The sequence below is a fragment of the Hemitrygon akajei genome, chromosome 7, assembly GCF_048418815.1.
Source record: "Hemitrygon akajei chromosome 7, sHemAka1.3, whole genome shotgun sequence".
In the NCBI taxonomy this organism is placed as follows: domain Eukaryota; kingdom Metazoa; phylum Chordata; class Chondrichthyes; order Myliobatiformes; family Dasyatidae; genus Hemitrygon; species Hemitrygon akajei.
Window position 1 is genome coordinate 155,098,021 of NC_133130.1, and position 17,589 is coordinate 155,115,609.

A 17,589-nucleotide genomic window follows, 5' to 3' on the forward strand; every position below is an offset into this window, starting at 1 on the left:
GAGGACACATGAGAAATAGGGCTCAACCTTAAGGATCATTTTCCATGACAGTGACAGCAGCTGTGAAACAACATGAGGAAGCAGGTGCACTTTATCTTTAGTGGGTGTATGCTCAGCCCATACCACACTAAGAATTTTGACTCATATCAAGTTCTAAGCCACTGGGAGACCAGGGGTTGCCACTCTGCAGAGAGATCACAGTACTCTGCATTGTGTGTGGCTGCAATACACAGCGGGAGGCCCTGCAATGCTGATGAATTAGCATCAATGCATTAGTGAATTAGCACTAGGGTTAATATTCAAGGCAGCATTTGGCGAAGTGCCACCGCGTTGGAAAGAGCAAGCAGCAGGCAACTGTGAGGGGAGAAAGCAGAGGTGTCAGAAGAGAAAGGAAGAGGAAAGGGATTAAGATGGAAAAGTGGGAAAACCAAGGGAGGAAGTTAGGGGTAGGGGATAATGGTACGGAAATTGATGGAAGAACAGGGCTGAGAAGAAGAGTCCCAGTAAAGCCCCTCTAATTTGCTTCTCCCAGGTAGCTTGGCGCAGGAATCATTTATTTTTAACAAGGAGTTACAAGTTAAGGTCATGATGTATATTATTGCTCTGCATCCCATTCAGTCAGATGGAAAAGAAGATAATCCCATCATGTGCCTTTATAAATCAAAGTATTGAGTATAAGAGTTGGAATGTAATGGTGAGGTTGTATAAGACATTGGTGAGACCGAATTTGGAGTATTGTGTGCAGTTTTGGTCACCTAATTACAGGAAGGATATTAATAAGATTGAAAGAGTGCAGAGAAGGTTTACAAGGATGTTGCCGGGACTTGAGAAACTGAGTTACAGAGAAAGGTTGAATAGGTTGAATTTTGTGTTTTTTATTTATTTCCAGCATCTGCAGATTCACTCATGTTGCCTTTGAATAGGTTAGGACTTTATTCCCTGGAGCATAGGAGAATGAGGGGTGATTTGATAGAGTTGTATAAAATTATGATGGGTATAGATAGAGTGAATGCAAGCAGGCTTTTTCCACTGAGGCTAGGGGAGAAAAAAAACAGAGGTCATGGGTTAAGGGTGAAGGGGGAAAAGTTTAAAGGGAACATTGGGGGGGCTTCTTCACGCAGAGAGTGGTGGGAATGTGGAATGAGCTGCCAGATGAAGTGGTGAATGCGGGCTCACTTTTAACATTTAAGAAAAACTTGGACAGGTATATGGATGAGAGCGGTTTGGAGGGATACGGCCCAGGTGCAGGTCAGTGGGACTAGGCAGACAAATGGGTCGGCACAGCCAAGAAGGGCCAAAAGGCCTGTTTCTGTGCTGTTATGTTCTATGGTTCTATGGTTCTAAGTGACATCATTGAAAACATTAGCTGCATCAGGATGAATCAGAGTTGGTTGGCAATTCAACAGGAAATGGTGGCTATCATACTTAAACAAGGGAAGCCTCTTATATATATGCTTTGCAGATCAGAATGAGTTCTATTTCCAGGCTCAACAAGCTTATTGCTTTAACAAGGGAAATGTGGATCTTTGAATGCTAATTCCATCAAATGCCCTAAATTATAGAACCTAAATTCTGGCAACATTTCTCTTGTTTACAGTGTCCTGTGGGCTTGAGACCGATGAGGGATGGTTCCGGTTGCTTTGACCACAGCAAAGGAATTGACTGCTCTGATGGGTTTAATGGAGGCTGTGAACAACTTTGCTTACAGCAGACGGTGCCTTTAACTGAAGACCCCTCCTCCACCAACATCCTTATGTTCTGTGGGTGAGTGAAGCTTTTAAAGTTTCTCTGCAACTATGCTGTTTCTTTCCAGAGAAATTGGGAGATTTGTGAACCCTTAACAAAGTATGCAAAATCCAAAAGCCTCTTTAAAGTACATGCTGCTTTCACATATTGTATTCCCCATTTTCTCCTGTTTGCTTGTTATTATATTGAACAAATTACATCAATGGCATGATCAGTTTGAATAGTATGCATAACAAAAAACTTTTCACTGTATCTAAGTACATGTGACAATAATAAGCCAATGCCAGTGTATCATTTCCTGAAGTGAAAGAGTCTGAAAGAAGAAAGGTGCCACATGTGCATCAAACAACACAGTGGGATATTCCCTTTTGTGTCAAATCAAATCAGCAAGGATTGTGCTGGGCATCTTGCAAATGTCGCCACACTTCTGGTGAAATCATAGCATGCTCACAACTCGCTGTCTTTGGAACGTGGGAGGAAACTAGTGCAGCCAGAGGAAACCCTCTCGGCCACGGGAAGAAGGTACACCAGCATCAAGAATTGAACCCTGATATTATAGCTAGTGCTGTAATATTGTTACACTAACCGCTATCCCTCTGTGTCCACCCAACAAAGCAAAGCTGTCTATTCTTTTCAACATGTCCTGCAGATCTTCAGACCAAACGGTTATCAAGGGAACCAGAAATCAAATTTCAAAGTTCAAATTAAAATTACTATCAAAGCACATATATTTGTCAGCATATACAATCCTGAGATGCATTTTCTTGCAGATATTCTCAATAAATCCATAATAGTATCATTGGAAAGACCATTTCCAACAGGGCAACCAGTGTGCATAAGATAACAGAGTGTGCAAATCCAAAAGAAAAAGAAAGAATAATAAATAAATAAACAAACAAACAACAAACAAACAAGCAAGCAAGCAATAACTATCAAGAACATGAGATGAAGGGTCCTTGAAAGTGAATCCATAGTTTGTGGGAATAGTTCAGTGATGGGCAAGTGAAGTTGAATAAAGTTATCCCTTTGGTTCAAGAGCCGTATGGTTGAGGGGTAATAACTGTTCCTGAACATGGTGGTGTGAGACCTGAGGCTCCTGTACCTTCTTCCTGTTGGCAGCAGCGAGAAGAGAGCATGTCCAGGGTGACAGGGATCACTGACAATAGATGCAAGCTTTCTTGCAACAACATTTCATGTAGATGTACTCAATGGTTGGGAGGGCTCTACCCATGATGTACTAGGCCGTATCCACTAATTTTTGTCAGATTTTCCGTTCAAAGGCATTGGTGTTCCCATACCGAGCTGTGATGCAGCCAGTGAATATACTCTCCACTATACAACTCAGAGGTTTGTCAAAGTTTTAGATGTCATGCCAAATCTTCGCAAACTCCTAAGGAAGTAAAGGTGTTGCCATGCTTTCTTTGTAATGGCACTTATGTGCTCCTCCAAAATATTAATATCAAGGAATTGAAAGTTGTTGACCCTCTCCATCTCTGATCCTCCAATGAGGACTGGCTCATGGACCTCAGGTTTCCCCCTCCTGAAATCAATAATCTTCTCCTGGTCTTGCTGACACTGGGTAAAAGGTTGTTCTGGCACCACTCAGCCAGATTTTCAATCACCCTCCTATATGCAGATTCGTCACCACCTTTGATTTGCTGCACGACAGTGGTGTCGTCAGCAAACTTGAATATGGCATTGGAGCTGTGCTTAGCCATACAGTCATAAGCGTAAAGTGAGTAGAACAGGGGACTAAGCACACAACCTTGTGGTACACCTGTGCTGAAGGGGATCGGGGAGGCAGGCAATGCTACTGTCAATCCAAACCGACTGGGATCTGCAAGTGAGGGAACGAGGATCCAATTGCACGAGGTGGGGGCGGGGATTGAGGACAAGGTCTTGAACCTTATTGGTTAGTCTTGAGGGGATAATGGCATTGAATGCTGAGCTGCAGTTGATAAAGAGCATCCTGACGTATGCATCTTTGCTGTCCAGGTGTTCGAGGGTTGAATAATTCACCTGCCCATCAGAATTGTTGTACAAAGTGCACACATTACTTATTATCTCTGAGTGTAAGCAAACCAAGACAGTCCAGATGAGGGGTCTCGACCTGAAATATTGACTGTGCATTTCCCTCTATAGATGCTGCCTGACTTGCTGACCTTCCCTAATATTTGTGTGTTGCCCAAAATTCCAGCATCTGCAACCCATTATGTCTCCAAGACAACTTCCTCCCAATTTATCTTCAGGTGCTTTCTCTGCAGAAGCTCTTGATTTATTTACCCTTGCTCTGCCAATACTGATATGGATCAGAACACTGCCAAAGTAACTTCAGCCCGGCCAGAACAGGAAATACAGGCGCTCTCAAGATTTTATCCACTCAACACCCTGTTTGTGTGCTGATTATGTGGTTTTCATAGCACAGAATTCTCATAGCATGTGATATAATTAAATCAGAAGTCTTACCATCTTGCAGAAAGAAGGAGAATTTTTCTTCCTGTAGTCTTTTACTACTACTCCAGCTACTGTGGGGATGTGAATGTTACTCACAAGGCCAGCATTTACAATCCACTGCTAATTGCCCTTCACAGGGCTGTGGTGGGGCCACTAATTATCTTTTGGGGCCGGGTATGCCAAAGAGTTATTATATGAGGACTTGAAAATTCATGACCCAGTCACAATGAAGGAGCGTCAATATGTCTCCCAGGCAGGAAGGTGTAAATTTAGAAGGAGCAGTTACATCAGTGCATCTTGTAGATGATGCTTACAACCACCATGCTCCGTGGTGCAGCATGTATAGAATGGAATGTGAATCAAGCAGAATGCTGATTGGCATTTTGTGCTGCAGGAGCTCTACTCTCCAAACTAAATGGGGAGTATGTTATCATACTCCTGATCCTGAGCTGCAGTTATGAAGTATTTAGGAATTAGGCATTGTGTCACGCATTGAAAGAAACCAAATCTCATTCCTAGTTTCTTCCCATTCCATGGATGCCTTGGGATGCCTGTCATTTATTTTGCGTGTATGTTTCAGGAAAAGGTTAGGGGTTCTTTGAACTGTGCAGCAATGCATGCATGGTCACGTAAACCATCCATATTTCTTGTCTCCTTAAAACCTAACGATCAGTAGGTTATTTCACTTCCTGCATGTTCTCTGGTCACTCAAGGCAAAACTGGTGATAACTGGTTTATCTGGTTGCTTTGCGAATCTGACATGGGCCCTGTCTCCTGAAATTACCTTGCAGCACCACGGTGTATCAGTGCTGCCATCTCGCAGCTTCTCGGGCCAGATTCAAACTCAATATGAGGGTCTGTCTCAGTGGCGTTTGCACATTCTCCGTCCACTGCATGGACTTCCTCTAGATGATCCAGCTCTCCCACGCTTCCCAAAGATGTGACTGGGGGAAATGGCAACTCAAAATGCTCTAAGTGTACAAGTGTGTGATAAAGTATGGGTAGAATTGTTGGGAATGGAGGGATGAAAAAATGGGTCCTTGATGATAATCATGCATTTGGTGACAGAAGAGTCCGTGTTCCTGTTGTATGCTGTCCTGTAAAACCAGTTGGTGGCGTGGGGTGGTGGAGGAGTTGTCGGTTATTCCATGAGACCATAAGACATAAGAGCAGAATTAGGCCATTTGGCTCATTGAGTCTGCTCCACTATTCCATCATGATTGACTAATAATCCCTCTCAACCCCATTCTCCTGCTTTCTTGCCATTGCCGTTGACACACTTACTAATCAAGAATCTATCAACCTCTGCTTTGAATATACCCAATGACTTGGCCTCTACAGCTATTTGTGGCAAATAATTCGACAGATTCACCACCCTGGAGTTAAAGAAATTTCTTCTCACATCTATTCTAAAGGACTGTCCCTCTATTCTGAGGCTGTGCCCTCTAGATCTAGACTCACCCACTTTTGGAAACATCCTCTCCATGTCCACTTTATCTAGGCCTTTCAATATTTGATAGATTTCTATGAGATCCTGCCCGTATCCAACCTTTCTGATCTGGCACAGCACTTAAATTGGTGAAACATCAGCTTGTTCCTTACTCTCAGGCCTGGGCCCCAACTGCCTCGGCTCACTTTTTATCACTTCTACCACTTCTAATTGCCTTGAAGTCCACTCAAGCGATGGCAAAGCATTGGCTCATTCCCCGCTTTCGGGCCTGGCATCACCAACTTGATTCAGTCCATACTTGCCACACCGCAACTGTCCTGCACCCTCAAGACTTCACTTCGTACAGGCGGTTCAAAAGCTCAGCTCTGAAAGGGAAGTTACAGACTATTGATTGCAGTGATCATTTTCAAGAAGAAGTGTGATTAATAAAGTTGTTAGTAGTTTTGTTTACTGCCAGCAAGTCATCACTGTGTTTCACTAGTGCCATCTTAAAGATGAAAGTTTCTAGGCCTTTCTGGCCTCTTAGTGATAAAGGCTCTTTAATAACTTTCATGAATTAAGGACATATTTACTCACAGATGCAGATGTTCAGCTCGATTCTTTTCTCTCTATTAGTGCAGGATTTTGGGTTACAGGTCCAAGTTCATAACCAATATGCTACTGTACCTGTCCTCAAGAGAGAGCACTGTATATTTATTAGTATTTTGAAGTAACAGCCAACTACTTCTATTGCCAAGTGATTGACACTGAAACTAGAGCTAACGTGATAGTGCTTTTTATGAGGTAAATTGATTAGTGACAAAACACATGGAAACAATGTCCAACCTCCCTTCATTACACCATGGAGATACCAGACATACTTGCATATAGAAATTATAAGTGGACATATATCAGAACCTTTCAGCAGTTTCAATATAGATTGCTCTTTACCGATTTCAAAAGATCTGCTAACTGTAATTTATATTGTCAACAAAAGCAATGAATCTGCATTTGAAATACTGCCAACTAAACATAGTTGAGAGATTTTTTTTACTGTCAGCTTGATAGTTTTTGTATTTTATCATGATGTGTATACCATGTTAATGAAGATTTAAGTGTCAGGGCATGTTAAAGTGATCTTAATCAAGAGTCCTGTGCGAAAGAAAGCTTAAATTCTAGGGGATCCAATGGAATAAAAAGAAGGTACAAGGAAAATAGTGTTGGCTTAACAGTGCATAATCAAAGCTTTCAATGAGTTTAACTGTTTATAACATTGTGATATTAACAAAATATTGAGATTATTATTCTTCTCAAATATCTTCAAAGGAAAATACACTTTTACTTGTCTTATTAGTAACAGTACCTTGTTAACTTATGTTTACATTTATATGATTCAGTATAAAAAACACACACAAAGGCAACTGGTGTGAAATAGAATTCATTTAATGTATCAGGTATTTTTATGACTTTCTTGCTGACTTTTTATCAAATGATTAACATTCTAGATATCTTCTGTTGTCGCTAAGTTCCCTGTAAATACATTTCAAAATTCAGAAAAAACTCTGGGGTGATAGATAATGGTTAATCTCCTCCACTGCTCAGAACCAGAATGTCTTGCCATCAACCTTTGATTTGCACAATTAGACTAACGTTATAAATCAGTTACGACCCTAGTTCTCTGATCCCCTTTATCAGGAAGAGAGAGAGGGCCTGTGTTATGTTGAATTGTCGGATGAACAATTAGTCTTTGTTGTACTGCAGATCATGATCTGCCTTAGGGGCTTTGCTGTTGCTTGCTTGGTGGGTAGAGCGTGTTGATGCTTTTTTTTAGCTGAAGTAAAGGGGGTGGGGAAAGGTCATTGCTTTGCTGCTGCTTGTGCGTGGGAGGGGAGAGTAGAGGGGGCTATGGGGGTTCTAATATTTTTACTCTCACTCATTCTTTGGGGCACTCTTCTGTTTTCGTGGATGTCTGCAAAGAACAAAAATTTCAGGCTGTATACTGTGTACATTCTCTGAAATTAAATGGAACTGTTGAACTATTGAACATTAGGAAAATGTTTTTCCCCTTTCCCAGATAGTCAACTATCTGGCAGAGCAGACTGCCAGTCAACAATTATTCCTTCCCATTAAAATTGGAAATATTGCATTTCTTAATAATTGTTTCATACTTTTTAACTTTAAAATACATATGTTACCAATGGTAATCTCCCAAAATAACCTACATAACTTTGAGAGGTTCATAGAACATAGAAGATACAAGACTACAGCAAATTATAGACCCTTCGGCTCACAATGTTGTGCCAACCATGTAACCTACTCTAGAAACTGCCTAGAATTTCCCTAGTACTTAGCCCTCTATTTTTCTAAGCTCCATCTAAGAGTCTCTTAAAAGACCCTATTGCATCCACCTCTACCACTGTTGCTGGCAGTGCATTCCACGCACCCAATTCTCTCTGCTTTCTTTCTCTCCTGAGGGTTGTAACTGATTGATGAACTTCTTTCTCTGCTGGCAGATGCGTGGAGGAGTACAGATTAGCAGCCGATGGCAAATCTTGTTTGTTGCTGTCGGAATCATGTGACGGTCCAAAATGCCAGAAAGCTGATGCCAGGCTCAATGATACGCTCTTTGTGGAGATGCTGCATGGCTACAACAACAAGTCGCAACAGGTTAATCAGGGTCAGGTGTTCCAGATGACCTTTCGGTGAGTAAAGACTTTGAAATTTAGGCTTGTGTGTGTTTAGTAATTGCCATGTTGTTTTTTACATCCCTATATATTTGCATAATAGCATCAACTTTAAGTGGGGGTAGGAAATTCAATCCTGATGTCTTGGAAATGGCCGACTTTAGACCCAATAATAGATCTATTGACAGAGTCATTTTTGGAGATATTTCAACTGCCTCATTATTTGACAAGACTGAACAGTTTCTCTGATGATAGGAAGTCTCCCAGGCTTAAGTGTTAATTCTGATAAAAATAACAAGAGGATATCAGTGTTAGATTTGTTGTATCTAGACTAGAGTGGGAGATGAACAGCGACATCCAGAACCAATACATCAGGTTGTTACTTCTTTCTGGCAATCCCTGAAAAAATTAACTAATTTTGTCTGATATATCCAAGAGTTCAAGTTCCATGGCTCTCTGGGCAAACAATGTGATTAGGAGAAAGAAATACTTACAGGAGAGCAGTGACCTTTTCCTTTCAGCTGCTACAATATAATAATGGTCAATGCTTTGTGCAACAGCGTAGAAAGCAAGAACAGGGCAATTTATTGGCCTGGGTGTCTTTGGAACTTACTTTAATCCCACTTTCACTCAATCTTATCATCAGCCGAATTTGTTACAAGTAATCTTTCCATCAGATGATCCACTGGCAATGTGGTTAATTCTTCCACTTCTTGGGATGTCGAAGCAAGTTATCACAACTCCCTGCTTCTTTGGTTAACATTAGCTCCCTTGATAGACGGACGGCAGAGCCTGACACCACACTGCTCTTGCGTACTCTAGTGACAGACCAATAAAATGTGTTTGCTTTTAGGCACTTGGAAACTACGCATCTCATTTTCTTCATATCTCTCCCTTGCAAAGTGCTACCTCATCCCTCACTCCAGGAATGGATGGGAGGGTGCATGAACAAAAGCATAACTCTACAAATATCAGCATGCTTTACTCTTGTAATGCTAATCCTGAATGGCTGCCATCAATATTAAAAAGAGGCTCGTTTTTTCAACTCATTTTCCTGTGTTTTTGATTTTATAGACAATTATATGTCTTGCTGTCAAGTTAACCTTTATTTTCCAAGCTTGAGTCCTTTCCTTTCTGGATCCTCCTGCCTTTACCTTGCAGATAATACAGTATATCACTGATTAATAAATGGCAAAAGGCTTGTAATCAGACCATAAGACCATGAGAAATAGGAGCAGAATTAGACAATTTGGTCCATCGAGTCTGCTCCATCACTTCATCATGGCTGATCCAACTTTCCTCTCAGCTCCAATCTCCTGCCTTCCCCCTGTATGCCTTCATGCCCTGACCAATCAAGAATCTATTAACCTCTGGCTTACATATACCCACAGTCTTGGCCTCCTCAGCGGCCTGTGGCAACGAATTCCACATATTTCACCAATTCACACTCACTAGCATAAGAACTTGGTGAAAACATAACCATGTCAATCTTTTACACTTTACATTCATATCAGAGAGAAAGCTTCTTGTTGAGCACTTGGAGAAGTAAACAATCTCAGCCAGTAAATTATACCCAAGAAAATTGTGGGGAAGTTAATGGAAGCATTCGTGCAATTTTGGAAATAAGAACATGTACAAAAAAATTGCATGTCACAAATTATTGATTATTTATCTATAATCAGTCATCATACTTGAAATACGGGATCAAAGATTTGATCCCATGGCACCGCACTTTGCAATCAATTCCCCAAGTCAATCACCATTCCACTCCCCCAAACCCTCCCCACAAAACAAAATAAAACAGAAGTTGTTAGATGTTTAATTGATCTACTGACAATACAATAGACTTCACTCTGTCCTGTCCCATCTGGAAAATGGGGCCTCATATGTTTGATTGCTGTTTATACAGTTCAGCCTTTAACTCCATCATAGTTCAGAAACTGGTGGGGAAACTGGCCTTGCTGGGCCTCAGCATCTCCCTCTGCAATTTGATCCTGCAGTTCACCTATCTGAACAATATCACCTACCTGAACAAGAAAGCACAGTAGTGTCTCCATTTCCTAAGGAGATTGAGGAAAGCAAGCCCACCCATCTTAAATATATTTTAGGGGACCACCATTGAGAGTGTCCTTATAAGTAGCATCTCCCTCTGGTATGGGAGCAGCTGAACATCAGACTGAAGACCCTACACAGGACTATAAGAATAGTTGAGAGGATCACAGGGATCTCCTTACCATCTATCAGGGACATTTATCAGGAGCACTGCATTCACAAGGCCCTTAACTTTGCCAAGGATCTCACCCATCCATCCAGCACCCTGTTTGACTTTCTACCATCAGGCAGGAGACTCCAATACATAAAAACAACAATGGTTAGGATGGGAAACACTTTCTTCCCTCAGGCCATTAGGCTTCTGAACTCCCTGCTGCATTGCATTAAAAGTGTCACTGGTTAATCTGTTATGTACCTTGCAATATTCAGCACACCAAGGGCGTGTGTGTGTGTGAGTGAGAGTGAGAGTGAGAGAGAGAGAGAGAGAGAGAGAGAGAGAGAGAGAGAGAGAGAGAGAGAGAGAGAGAGAGAGATATACATATACAGCAATGTCACTTCCAGTTCCGGGAGAGCTGCCCACATTGCACACTAGGAACTGCAGTTCTTTATTATGTACATACTGTACATAATAACACATCTTCCCCCTTTAAAGAAAACAATCACAATAGTGGTGGTTGTTGGCATCTGTCTGTCTCAACGGACAATGGGTGATGATAATCATCATCATAAACCTGGGCAGAAGGTATGGAGGTCCTGAGATGCCCAGTTATCAAGACTGCACTCTCGATCTCACCACTGTAGTCCAAAGGAAAGCATATAAAGCAATATGTTTTGCACCTGTTTGGCTGCAGGAGATGCTGGAAGGATGGTCAATGATGTCCAGCTGCCTTAGTGGATCCACTCCAGATTTACTGTCTGGGTTTACTCCCATAGCCTTTGTCTCTCGTGAAGCTGCCCACAAGCTAGTGAGATTATTTACCCATAGTATATCCTCTTAACCTGCAAAACACAATAATACTTTCCAGCAAAGATATTTTCATTAACTTCAATTGTAATAAACAAATACAGTCCCTTATTTACTTATCCTCTCTCAATCCATCTTTGTGGTGGCTCAATGATCCCTCTTGGACTGCTATTTGTTTCCACAGATGTCTTGCATTCACTTGCTGTGTTAATACCAGTGTCCTTTTGAGAACATTGATCTATGTGTTCATTTCTTTCATGTCCTTCTGCCAAGATCCTATCCGTTCATCTCTGTTCTTGTTCTTGCTGTGTGACCATAATTCACACCATGTAATGGAGCCCAGGAGTATTTCCATGTGATCAGTGATTCTGTGGACAAGTTCCAACTGAGTCTGTCTCAGTGGACAAGTTCCAACTGAGTCTGTCTCAATTCACAGAGCTCCTTCTGTTGGCTGCATATCATAGACAACAACTCCTCCTGTTGGTTTGTGTTGGACTGTTGATGTTATTCTGACCTTTGGGTCTGTGTTGTCTCCCCATTTTCCTTTTTATTTTTCCTCTTCAACTTCAGAGAGGATCATGGAGATATTTTTGATTTCCAGTCTTCAGCTGGAAGTTGATGAGATTTTGAAGCACAGCTGCATGAAATGGAAGCAAGACTGGCAGCTTCATCATGATCACTCTGTTCTGCATTGGCATCCTGACTGTCATGCTGGTGTAACTGGTATATATGTTTATGGAGGCATGTTTATGCTTCTCTTGCATACCCTCAAGTTACATCAGGTAAGCATCCAAGTCCCTCAAAGACATCTGCATACCCTTCTATGAGTGAAGTATGGTCATCTTTGGTCTATGAAGCCACTACAAAAACTCTTTCCACCAGGTTGAGCCTTTTGCATGCAGCCAGACCTAATATTGGCTGTACTTTCTTATCCACAATCTATGAGTGTGTCTTTAGGTGCTGCTTCTTGTGCTTGAAGGTCATTTTTACCGGAATTTTCTCTCCAGTGTAGCCTGTCATTTTTAACTTCATTGGGTAAATCTTGCTCTTTCCTTGGAGATTCCTGTAATCATCCATAGACAACAGATCCACTCGGGCTCCAGTGTCAAGCCTGAATAGAATTAGTATCTCATTCACAGTCACTGGAATGATCCATTCTGTTTTACCAGCACCAGCAGTCTGTAGAGAATCTATAAGGACTTCCTCCATTTCCTCAGCAATCGTGTGCACCTTTCCCTAGGTCGCCCCAGATTTGTAGGAAATTACAAAATGATTCTGCTTTCCCAAAAGCTTTAAATGTCTTTGGCATGTGCATAGCTCCACATTTGCTGCATTTGCTGTTTGAGCTTACCACTTTGGCTTGCAGTTGCTTTGTGAAACACTTGATGCTCTACCACTCTGTTTTCACAGCATGCACTGTTATTTCTGCCCTGTGCAGCTCTTTAGCTTGTGCTCCTGCGGTCACCACTGCCCTACACATATCCACAGCCTTTTCTAGTGTCAAATATTTTCCCAGAGCAGGCTTTCTCTAAGTCCATTATCTGTGATACCACAGACTATTCTGTTTCTCAATCTCCAAACTCATAGGACTTAGTCAGTGTGAGAAGATCAAATAAGTATTGGTGAAAGCTAACACCTTGTTTCTGGTCACAGGGAAAGAACTTGTATCTCAAAAATGTGACGTTTTCACGGGACGAAATCTCTTCAAATTTTGTCATCTGATGTCCAGTTTACAGTCTATGTCATCAATTTGAAAGCTGTTGTAGATGTCCAAAGCATCTTTGCCAATTACATGTAGAAAGATAGACACTTTCAATTTTTCCGCCACCCTACCAGTTCCACTCGCTGCTAGATATATATTGAATCACTGATTGAAGTGTTTCCAATTATCAGCTAGATTGCCGGTAAAATGCATAGCTAGCTGCTGGAGATCTTAAGTTATCCATTGAGGGGATTTTTCCACTCTCACCTCTATTTCTCAGTGAGCTTCAAGACAACGTGCTCTCATGCCAGCAGCTTCTCTCCTTCAGAACCAACTTAGTCACTTGCTCGCTCGCGGTATTCAGTTACACTTCGTATTTAAACCTCATGCTGCCTTCTGACACCATGTTATGTTTGTTCTTTCACAAAGACAAACTTTGCATGGGTTTTCAAAGTGCTAGAACTATTTACAGATTTACAGAATGGTTCAGCTCAACCATATTTTACTTGGGACTTTCAAACTGCCAAGAGCACGCGCACAAGTGCATACGCGCACGTGTGTGTGTGTGTGTCTCTCTCTCTCTCTCTCTCTCTCTCTGTCTGTGTGGTTCATCAACGCCATTTTTGGTTCCGGGTGAACTGCCCACATTGCACACTGGGAATTGAAGTTCATACATAATAACACACTTCAATTTGCTTATTTCTGTGTAATCCATCTGTAAATCTCATCCTGACTTCCATAAGTTATGTTTTGTGTGTTATGTATACTGCAGTGCTTTCCACCCTCGTTCAGAGAAATGGTGTCTTGTTTGCTGGTATACATGTATATAATTAAATGACAATCAACTTAACTGGAGTGCCTTGATTTGACTTGAAGTACTGAAAAGTTCAAGCTACATATGTTAGGAAGAGAATTAGTGTTAACGTCTCCAACTCTTTTGTCAGAACTAGGAAGAAGAGAAAAGAAGCTGATTAATTTGCAGGGAAACAGAGGGAGGGTTTATAAATAAGCCATAATCTATTTTATAGGAAATCCCCAAGGCCACCCTAGATTAAAACCAGGGTAATCTAGGGGATAATTTTTTTTTTTAATTTATTGAGTCTGTGAGTGAATGGGAGCAATTAGGGAGTGAGAACATAGACAAAATAAAGTGGGAGTTCAAAAATGCAAAATAGGAAGACATGCTCAGCTGACCAGGCTGTGCATGACCAAGGAGAGCAGAAAATAAAAACTTGGTGAAAAAGCTGATCACAACTAGATGGCTTAAATCAAGTTGCCTGAAGTTATAGAATTCAATGTTGAATCCAGAAAGGAGAGTTTCAGTTCCTCCAGTCTATTCTCATCTTGCTGATGCCCATGTCTTGATCCCTTACTGAACAAATCATTTCCTTTGTTTACTCTGCAGAAGCGGGTACTTAAACAAGATGCCTAGTGATGATTTAATGTGAGTTTTCAGATGCCATTCAGTTTGTATAATGCTCTGGTCATTGCCAATTTAATCAGTACAGGCCACCCCAACTTTAGGCCAGTAAGTATTCCCCTTAACAATCTGTAACTGAAGGTGTCTTTTACTATTATTTAAGATCAAATTACAACTCAAGTTTAATTATTCTTCGACCATACCTGTATATAGCCAAACGAAACAGTGTAAGAAAAATATTTATCAGATAGCTCAATTTTATAACCAGACCAACTGGAATTTGTGCTTTTTCAATGTTAGAATCAGAATCAGGTTTAATATCACTGACATGTATCATGAAATTTGTTCAATTGACTTCAGTGGAATGGAATTCAGAGACCAAGATACCAAGGCCAACATATGGCCCATATATGTTTCTTTGAGGGTCATCACTTTGTCATGGTGGAGAGGCTTGTGAGTTCCTGAGAGTGACTTGGGGGGCAATCTCTGGAGTTTAGCCATTTGGTGCCCAGCTTCTGGTAGGATCACTAGACAAAGAGCGATCCAACCAACACCTCAGTGGTGGAGCTGGTGGAAGATAGTGATGCAACACAAAGGCAGTGAAAATGGAGGAAGGCTGCAGCAGTTAAGAGTCTCATCTTTCATTCCATATACTGGACCCTGAACCTAATCTGTCAAGGACTGTGTGGTGGCTACCCATGCATTAGTCTTCCCATGTTGAACAAAGACATGCATAAGTGTTCTCCATTAATGGAAAATCCACGCTAACGTCCCAGATTGAGACCCGTAGCTATCAGTAAGTGACAAAGGGCGCAGAATTGTGAGGTTTGGGCATCAGAATATGTGGATCCTGGATCAGCCTTTTTAGCCACCTGAAGACCAAGCAGTAGACAATTCCTTAGGAGAGCTTCATACCCAACTTGAGTGATCACATTACTACTACTACTACTACTACTACTACTACAACTACTGCTATTAGTACTACTACTATTACTATGACTATTAGTATTACTAATATTACTACTACTATTTCTACCACTAATTATGTTTTTGTCCAGTGAACTTCTCAAAGCAGTTGCTTCAATCCAGCAGAGTTGTTGATCGAGCAATTGAAAATTCAGCTTTAGTCTGGCATCATGAGAGTGTACTGTGGCTGATCTCTTTTGTGTTTACACCAAAGAATAATGAAGTGTCAACTATTAAGCTATCCCCAGGGAGAATTTGTGGGGAAATTAATGGAGGTGCTGATGTAACTACAAAGTAGCCATACGTGCAAAGAATATATCTGGCAAATTATTAGTCACGTATATGAAATCATTTGCAGTCACAATTGAGGTGCTTTGTTTATTGCTGTTTTAAGCAGGGAGTCAGATAATGTTAAGATATCACTTCATGAATATAAATCTACTTCAGCAAGATAAATTGGCCTGTGCTTGTGAAGTTATTGGATTAGACAGTGCAATTCTAAGTAAGTGATTATCAAGTGTGCTTGTTCTTCTGTGCAGTTTTGTTCGAAATACTCATCTTTGATTGTAGCATTTGCTTGTGAATAGAAGAAAATTATTTGCATTCTTCTAAGACACTGGCATTCAAAGGCAGTATCAGCACACAGATGGTAGGAAGTGAATTTAGTAATTTTAGTTTAATTTATTTTGCTTGTTCTTTCCATTCAGATGTTTTGTATTACCTTTTGTTCTTTGGGACAGTGTATCTCAAGGAAAAGTGTATGCCATTGTGGGGGATGCAGATGTCTCACAAGATTTGTAACAATATGGATGACCACTTGAATTACTGAAGTGTGAAAGGCTGTGATGGCAAATGGGATTATTACAGATGAGTACTTCCCAGTTGGAATGGACGTGGCACACCAAGGGCCTGATTCTCTGCTGTGGGGTTCCATTAACTCCGTAAACAAGGAATTTAATTGTATCCTGAAATGCGTGACAAAAACTCTGCCATGGACAGTCCCAAGCCCAGCAGCGGGGGGGGGGGGGGGGGGGGTTAGAGTTGAACATGGGGCAAGTAACCCCATTCCTTAAAAACCCAGAGTTACAGAATGGGCTTAAAAAGAAGAAGAAAGGTGACAATAATCTAGTCTAATCACAGTTATACATGGCTTTGGTGAGACCACACATGGAATATCATGTTGTGAAATTTGTTGTTTTGCAGCAGCAATACACCACAATATATAATTTTTAAAACTTGTAAATTTCAATAAGATACATATATAAAAAGAAATAATTAAGTAGTGTGAAAAGGGAGTGAAAAAATAATGAAGTATTATACATGGGTTTGTTGTCCATTTAAAAATCTGGTGGCAGACAAGGAAGTGAATGCGGAGAAGAAAGAGTAAAACATGATTTAAAGCTGAATACCTTTATATTAAAGCTGCTTATTAAACAATTCAAGAGTTTAATGGACTCGAAGTGTACCCACTGATCACATAATTTCAGTAAATTTAATACAGATGATTGTACAGAAGTAGGCCCAGATTTTGAAAATGGTATATTGGTATTTAGCAGTTTAGGGCACCGCACCAGTTCTGTGGGGATAGCCATGTGGTATCTGGTATCTAAAAGAATAATTAAGAATCTACAAGGTTTAGTACGTTATATTGCAGCTAGTCTCTGATCTGTTTGAGGGGGATAAAGGTTAAGCTGTGTGCTTTCATGACACAGTTTTAGAGTTAACAGTAAGTGTGCTGAGCAGGAGATCACAGAGTGGATTGGAGACAGTTCCTTGTGGACTCTCTGTGCCAAGTTTAAAAAGTGACCCGGCCCTGTCGGGACGTTTCTGCTGTGCGAGAGATTGCTTGGGTTATTGGTAAGTTAGCAAGGTCCCAAACAAAGAAGTGAGATGTAAGCAGGGTGGTCATTATTGGAGTGGGCTAGGGTTAGTGTGGTCAAGCTTTAGCTTACAGCCTTATGGCGAGTTAAGGCAGTGGAAAACTCCTCATGTAAGATGTGGAATTGCAAGTAACCTAACAGTGCTCCTGATGAACTGGAGCTGGAGGTGGAGGTGCTCTGGACCAACCAAATGGCTGAAAACCTTACGGATGAGACATTTACTGAGGTGGTCGCACCCAGAGTGCAAGCTTCTGATAGTAGATGGATGACCACCAGCAGAAGTAAGGGAGTA

At 41.1% G+C, this 17,589-nt stretch overlaps 1 protein-coding gene across 5 annotated transcripts in view; it reads left to right on the forward strand.

The window, feature by feature from the left end:
• LOC140731037 (astrotactin-2-like) overlaps positions 1–17,589 on the forward strand; it is a 1,710,280-nt gene that overhangs the window by 1,006,899 nt on the left and 685,792 nt on the right. For all 5 annotated transcript variants that reach the window (XM_073052234.1, XM_073052229.1, XM_073052230.1 and 2 more), the window contains 2 exons: positions 1,598–1,764; positions 8,143–8,331. In XM_073052234.1, coding sequence (XP_072908335.1) covers positions 1,598–1,764; positions 8,143–8,331 — 356 coding nt within the window. The remainder of the gene's footprint in view (positions 1–1,597; positions 1,765–8,142; positions 8,332–17,589) is intronic.